The sequence below is a fragment of the Temnothorax americanus genome, unplaced genomic scaffold (genome assembly GCF_048541705.1).
Source record: "Temnothorax americanus isolate GAGA-0224 unplaced genomic scaffold, ASM4854170v1 Scaffold19, whole genome shotgun sequence".
Taxonomy (NCBI): domain Eukaryota; kingdom Metazoa; phylum Arthropoda; class Insecta; order Hymenoptera; family Formicidae; genus Temnothorax; species Temnothorax americanus.
The window spans coordinates 2,603,105-2,611,183 of record NW_027509329.1 but is presented as its reverse complement, the minus strand read 5'-3'; the positions used below and the strand labels follow the sequence as shown (position 1 = coordinate 2,611,183).

The following is an 8,079-nucleotide window of genomic DNA, read 5'->3' as shown; positions in this document are numbered from 1 at the left end:
GAGATCTTACTTCGCCGAACAATATCGTCGAATTATCGCGTCGCCGCGACGCTTCGCTCGTGACTTTATTTCTTCGCACGCTGCGTTCGACGAGTTCGAGCTTATCTCAGTAATAATGTTTCATCCTGAATTCTGCGAAAAATCAATTTAACTGTTTTTTTGCAATAGTCACGTGACGCGCAGCGTCGTGCCTCACTATTGCAAGGCCGGCGGTCACGTGGCTACGAGAAGCCAATCAGGAATTCTACCGGAGAGAGACGGCAGACGGCGCACGGCACTCACTTTGGATAATGCTTAGCGGTTTGAATTACTCGTTGAAAAGGAGTGCTAGGACTGCTAGGTAGACAATTGTGGAGTGAGGAAGTTTGAGAGTGCTTGAGCGACAGGAGAAAACAAAGAAAAAGTCATCCGACAGGTAAAAACTCTATACATTCCCTTATTCTGTTTCGCCGCGACAATCTGAATAAAAGCTTGCCGCGTGCGACGTGATCCAATTCGATGTGATAAAGGTATTCGTAATAAATGTGAGATTATTATTTTTTGACTGAAAATACGAATCGACGAGGAAAGTGGTCAAAACGTTTCCTCCCCGCTCGATCACACTATTGTATATCTTATTCAAGTGAAACGGTAAAGCCAAACCAGCCGACAATTCCATTGTAAGGGTATTAAACACAGTACACGAATTTTCCTGAATAAGTTGCAATTAGACTAATTAAAGTATTAATAGAAACGTTTAGAAACATGTCATGTTATTGGAAGAAAGAACTGCGACATATGACAAAACACCCTAATCTTATAATAAATTATATTAATGTTTTTTTTTTTTTTTAAGTAATTGAAAAATTAACTTTTGTGTACTGTAATATTTATTTCATCGAAGTGTGACCCTACATAAATCTATAATAAGGTATTTGTTGCTCGAGTCTTTATTTTCTTATGCTACCCTTCAGCCTATTATGAAAAAAAACGCTGAATTTTAAAGTGAAAATCACAATAGCATGTAAGAGCGACCAATTGCAACACTCAACCTCCGCGAAATCTCAGCTTGTAACTTTACAATTTTGTACGAATGAAAAAAATGGTTTGAAAAAAACAGCAGCTGTTTAAGAAGAAACGCACGCGGATTGAAAAAAATTGCACGCATTTATAAAAATCCTCATACGGTTTCGGAAAAACCGCGCGCCGTTTTAAACGGTTAAAAAGAATCGTCGGTGTATTTGACGCGTGCAATCATTATTTGTAAACAAAATTATATTATAAATTTCATGACATTCTTAACATTTTACATTTTCCTTATCCCCTTCAGGATCGTTAGCGCATATGCGGATACGTACCTGACGACGATCGGGCATTCTTATTTAGGACTCTAATCCTAGCGTTAATCTTGATGTAATTCAAACCAAGCCTCTCTGTTGGTTGTTGAGATCTTACTTCAGCGAACAATATCGACGAATTATCGCGTCGCGACGCGACGTCTCACTTGTAATTTTGTTTTGTCACGCGCTACGTTCAACGAGTTCGAATTTATCGCCGATAATAATGTCTCATCCTGAGTCTTGAATTCTGCAAAAAATCAATCTGATGGCCTTCCACGCGGTCGTGTTTGTGCTTCGAAATCCACGTAATGTGCAGCGTCGTGCCTCATTAACTACGCCGATGTTTGCCAGTTTAAATTACTTCTTGAAAAGTGCTTGGATTACAAGACAATCGTTGAGCGAGTAGATGAAGTTTGAGGGCTCAAACGACACGAGAGAACAAAGAGAAAGCAATCTGACAGGTAATAAAGGATCTTATACATTCCGTTCTATTTCGCAGACGATCTACATAAAAGCTTGCCACGCGTTCAATGTGATCCAATTCAATGTAATAAAAAGATATTCGTAACAAACGTGTAAGATTAACTATTATTACTTTATGGCCGAAAATACCTCGACCAATCGTCGAGGCAAATAGAACAAAACGTTTCATCTCCGCTCGACCACAATATTGTTATCTTAAACAAGTGAAACAGTAAAGCTAAGTGATCGAGCCAGTAATTCCAATGTAGGACTATTAAACACAATATACGAATTCTTCTGAATAAGTTGCAATTAGAGCATTAATATAAACGTTTAGAACCATCTCATGTTATTCGAAGAAAGAGCGACGTATGACAAAACATCCTAATTTTATAATAAATAGTATTAATGTTTCTTTTCTTCATATAACTAAACAATTAACTTTCGTGTACTTGTAATATTTATCTCGTCGAAATGTGACCCTCCATGAATCTATAAAGTCTTTGTTGCTCGAGTCTTTATTTTCTTATGCTACCCTTCAGCCACCGACCGTTGTGACGATCTGTTTAAGTATATGAAACACGTTTAAACTAGTTTGAACAGACCAAAAAAACTGGATGTGTCAAAGAAAAAAATCGAAAATCAACCACTCGGTTGACGGAACATTAAATACCGTTATATAGACAAAAATATCGATGGAACGAGATTTAATCTCACGCAATTGATTTCTCGCAAGTCTCAAATAAATCGCACGCCTTCTCAGGCACGCTTTTGTCGAAGAATATAAATTTTCGATTCATAAAAAGGAGAAGTGTAAATTGCCCCTGACTATTGCAGCCAAATGTACATAATTGCTTTTCTCGGATTAAAACGAATTGATGTATCTACGTGTAATGTCATGAATCGTTGTCGATCCAAACCCGAACTGTCGCGATCGATAATAATTGAATTACAATCAGTAGTAGATTGGATAACATTATTCAGTCGATACTTAACCCCAATGCTCTTATGTCTATGTCGAAGATAATTTATCGAAAATAAACCTGTCTTTCAATGCTAGTGCAAGTTAGCTGCTTTTTAATATAAAAATTGTTGCAACAATCGATTATGATTTATATGCAAGTTTTACGTTAAAAAAATGCAATGTGATCATTATTAAAGTGTAAGTTTATTTTTGACCCATTAATGTCCCATACTTGCGTATAATTATTTTGTAACAAGTTCATAATTTGTTCGCATTTAAGATAATATGTATAAAATGTCGTAGAGAGTCTTTTGAAGTGTGTGTGTGTGTGTGTGTGTGTGTGTGTGTGTGTTAAACATAAATTAAAATATCATATATTTTGTATTGTAGTATTCTTCCACCATGGCAGAGTCAGATATGACTGCACAGAAATGGAAGGAAGAGGGTGATAAAGAGTTTAACCAAAGCAATTGGTCCAAAGCCTTAAGTCACTACACAAAGGCAATTGAACTAGCAACAGACGACACTGAGAAAGGATTGTATTATGATAAACGAGCTGCCACATATTTCGAGCTGCGTGATTACGACAAAGCGATTGAAGACTGCGACAGTGCAATGTTAAAAATATTTCATAACGTTTCCATAACATTGTTTCGCAGATTTTTAGCATTAATAGAGTTAGAGAAATTTGAGGAGGCATTCGAAAAGGATCAGGACGAGAAAATTATTTCATCTTGCTCAAATGACATATTACCTGAGCACATAGTGGCGCAATTTCGTGAAATTTTAGACAAACATATTAAGAAAAGAGCAAGTATTAATGTCAAAATAAATATACATAACTACAAAAATTCACCAACTTGCAAGACACATTAATTTAATCTAAATAATATAAAAATAATAACACATTTTTTATACTTAATATATATTTTAATAAGAATTCTTATTTTATACAATATTACATATAATTTGACAAACGGGTTTGAGTTCTTGTTTCTCTTATTACATAATTATTTCTTCTTATCAATTAATAATCTACACACTATATAGATAAATATTTATGTCATGCAAATATAATCTTTCATAGTTAATATATATTTTTATTATAGACCATTATATTTAAATATACGCTTACTTTTGTTTTGTATTAGCTAGGTATCACAAATGAAAGCTTTAGCACTTAACGTAAACGCAGATGAAGAGAAACGTGAAAACGCCATAATTATTCTGCTGAAACTTGTACGTTGGAAAACTGATGCCTATAAAATCTTCATAAAGGAACTGGGAGAGAATGATGAAGTAATCTGTAGCGCGATTCGTATTGTAGGCGAGTCATGCAATAAGGGCAATGTTAGTCGAACTAAGTCCACTATGATAAACGTTGTTTTGCCTTGGTGTCTGGAAATGATAAACAACCCATACACAGAAATAGTCAACGCATCTCAATATTGTTTACAGGTAAATATTATCGACTAAAATGTAGTTAGCATACTCGTATTTCTGTAATTAATTTATTGTGTAACTCGGTTTTAGAATATATTAAATACTTGTTGCGGCAGGAACGATAAACCCGATTCAATACCCGACGAGGCTTTGTGCAAGAAGCATAAAAAAGTAATTGACAAGATTCTGTCATGCTTGTTGGATAAAATAGAAAATGAAACAACAACAAGCATTGCTAGAGACGCATTAATAAAATTTATTACACGTAACATTCATTATACTGCGTTACACTGGGCCAAACGGTTGGTCGAGTCTGGCGATTTGCAAAAATTAATGGAGGTAGCCAGTCAATGCGAAAGCGGATATTACGACGGATATTACAATTTGTTTGATATTACGTCTTCCACGCAAACTATAACCAGCGTGTGTTTAGCAAAAATCGATGAAAACTTGGATGAAAATGATAAGGAAAAATTTTTCAACATCATTAATGGATTTATTAGAGAAGAATTGAATTCGAATGACGTAGCATGTCATGTATGAATTTTGTAACTTTCGATCTTTCCCGATGACTTAAATTGTTTTAAAATAAAAGGAGCATATTTTTAACTATAGTATATTTGAGAAATTGGGTAATTATGCAGTATAGGGGAAGCACCTCCGATGACCTTGACCTTGACATATGTTGTCAAGGTCACCCTTCTGAGTGACCTTCAGAAGGTTTTAGCCGTCGCTCGCTATTCGCTGCTTTTCCAAAACACAACATTTAAAGCAGTAAATCGTTGATCACTAACCTACATAGGTTAGTTGACGCGCTTTAAAAGTATTTAAATGTTTAAAGCTCGTCAACTAACCTATATATGCACTTATATATACTATATTTTCCAAACTTTTTTTGTTAATAACTTTTTAACGAATAGCGAGCGATGGCTAAAATCTTCTGAAGGTCACTCGGGGTCATGACCTTGACAACATATATCAAGGTCATTAAAATCGGTGAGGTTGCCAAACTTTTTTTTGTTAATAACTTTTTAATAAAAAACGAGCGACGGCTAAAACCTTCTGAAGGTCGCTCAGGAGGGTGACCTTGACAACATATGTCAAGGTCAAGGTCATCGGAGGTGCTTCCCCTATACTGCATAATTACCAGAAATTGTTGATATTGTATATTTAATATGTTTTAAATTAAAATATGATGATAACAGAGTTTAATCGAAATTTATTGGAGAATAATTTTCATTTATCGTATTTTCTGAAGCTTAATTTACTCTTAATTAGAGATTTCTTCTATTTTCAATAAAAGTTTAATAACACTGAAACTGTCTTGATTTAAAAATAATATATTGTACAACTAGTGGGAAAAGTGGCCGATTCTGAATGAGTGTGAAGGTGGTCGCACTCGCTTCGCTCGTGCGACCATCACACTCATTTGGGCTCGACCACTCTTCCCACGAGTTGTTCATTATACTATTTTTCTTAACAAGAGCGTGAAACAGGCCGCTTTTCGCGTTTGTTTTACAATTTCATTTCTCCACTAGTTGAGAAATGGATCCATTTTTCAACTAGTGGAGAAATGGATCATTTTGCTCACTCAAAACAAGCGCGAAAAGCTGCCCATTTCACGCTCGCGTTAAGAAAAAATTATTATTGTTTCACAAATCGTAAAAAATCATAACTTGTTAATTGCCTGTTTTACAGGTGCGTGCAATAGTTGCGATGACAACCTTAACACTCGGTCCATTTCTCGGTCTGAATATTTTTCCCGGACATTTTATTCGCGGATATAAAAGTCCGGGAAAAATATTCATATCTAACAGTATATCAACATATATAAATGAGATATGAACAGATATAAGTTTTACATGCCCATGTATAGAGCATATATAATCATGTATGGTTATCTATCGCCATATATGATCAGATCTTGTGTCATGTATAATGTACGATGTGATCATATATGGCGATAGATAACCATATATGATTATATATGCTCTATACATGGGCATGTAAAATTTATATCTGTTCATATTTCATTTATATATGTTCATATACCGTGTCAGATAAGATAATTTTTCCCGGACATTTTATATCATTATATCCCAATCTCGTCATATATAGACAGATCTGATCATGTTTCATATCATTTCCGGCCGTATATGAACATATACAATCATATACAGCATCGTGTCTTGTCATATATGATCATATACAATGTCGATACAGTTATGTATGGCCACATATAATTATATCTGATAATACATGGCCGAACATTCTTTATATACGACCATGTGAGGCCAGATACGATTATGTATAGTGTCATATCTGCTACACATAATAATATGTCTGACCATATATGAACTTATATGATCAGGATCTTGTGTCATGTATAATGTACGATCTGATCATATATGGCGATAGATAACCATATATGATTATATATGCTTTATATATGGGCATGTAAAACTTATATCTGTTTATATCTCATTTATATATGATCATATATATATCATATATGTTTATATATGTTCATATATTGTCAGATATGAATATTTTTTCCCGGGTAATGCTTGTCAGTTTAAGTTACTCCTTGAAAAATCCTAGGATCGTAAACATGGAGCGAGCACAGGAAGTTTGAAGGCTCAAGCGACACGAAAGAACCAAGAGAAAGCTGTGGGACAGGTAAAGAATCTACATTCTGTTCTGTTTTGCCGCAATCATCTGAATAAAAGCTTGCCGCGTGCGACGTAATCTTTTTCGATGTAATAAAGATATTTGTAACATTGTAACCAACGTGAGATTACTACATTTCGCCCGAAAATAGCTCGACAAATCATCGAGGCAAGTAGAGCAAAACGTTTCATCCCCTCGCTCGACCACAATATTGTATATCTTACACAAATGAAACAGTAAAGCTAAGTGACCGAGCCAGTGATTCCTTTGTAGGGCTATTATAAACATAGTACATGAATTCTCCTGAATAAGTTGCAATTAGAGCATTAACATATATAAACTCACGTTTAGAAACATCTCATGTTATACGAAGAAAGAGCAGGCGACGTATGACAAAGCACCTTAATTTTATAATAAATTGTATAATGTTTCTTTTCTTCCATGTAACTGAAAAATTAACTTTCGTGTACTGTAATATATTTATCTCGTCGAAATGAGACCCTCCACGAATCTGAAGTCTTTGTTGCTCGAGTTTCATTTTCTTATGCTACCCTTATGCCACCGGCCGTTGTGACGATATGTTTATAAAAAACATGTTCGAACTGATTTAAACAGACCAAAGAACTGGATGTGTCGAAGAAAAAAACCGAAAACAACCACTCGGTTGACGAAACGTTGAATACTGTCATATAAACAAAGATGTCGATGGAACGAGATTTAATCTCACGAAATTGAATTTCTCGCGAAACTCAGATAAATTACATGCCTTCCCAGATACGCTTTTGTCGAAAAATATAAATTTTCGATTCATAAAAAAAAGAACTGTAAATTGCCCTTGACTAATGCAGCGAAATGTACATAATTGCTTTTCTCGCATTAAAACGAATTGAAGTATCTACGTGTAATGTCATAAATAATTACAATCAGTATAGGTCGATAGCATTATTTAGTGTATATTTTATGGTCACAAAGAATTACAGAGGTAACAGTACAAAATACAAATATTTTATTAAAATATTTAATCCAACGAGGGAATACAATTTGTATTTAAATATAAAGTTTATATATGTATTTTTCAATAGAATAAAAGATTTAATCACAAAGAATTACATAGGTAACAGTACAAAATAAAAATATTTTATTAAAATACATAAATTTTTCTTGTAAAAAAAACTTGGCGCTGTTAGACCTCGAAATTTTAAATAAATAAGGACAACACTA

General features: G+C 34.3%; 1 protein-coding gene across 3 annotated transcripts; it reads left to right on the top strand.

Annotated features, from left to right (window-relative positions):
- On the top strand, positions 1 to 7,747 carry LOC143896671 (protein unc-45 homolog B-like). 3 transcript variants are annotated; one of them, XM_077404646.1, is made up of 6 exons: positions 1 to 415; positions 1,310 to 1,780; positions 3,136 to 3,555; positions 3,901 to 4,203; positions 4,279 to 4,359; positions 6,790 to 7,747. In XM_077404646.1, exons 3-6 carry the CDS (start codon positions 3,148 to 3,150, stop codon positions 6,934 to 6,936), a joined length of 939 nt encoding a protein of 312 aa, XP_077260772.1. In that variant the 5' UTR covers positions 1 to 415; positions 1,310 to 1,780; positions 3,136 to 3,147; the 3' UTR covers positions 6,937 to 7,747. The 3 variants fall into 3 exon arrangements, with proteins under 3 accessions (XP_077260772.1, XP_077260771.1, XP_077260770.1); XM_077404644.1 differs by lacking the exon at positions 6,790 to 7,747 and having other exon boundaries at positions 4 to 415; positions 4,279 to 6,554; XM_077404645.1 differs by lacking the exons at positions 1,310 to 1,780; positions 6,790 to 7,747 and having other exon boundaries at positions 3 to 415; positions 4,279 to 6,554.
- The last annotated feature ends 332 nt before the right edge of the window (positions 7,748 to 8,079 follow it).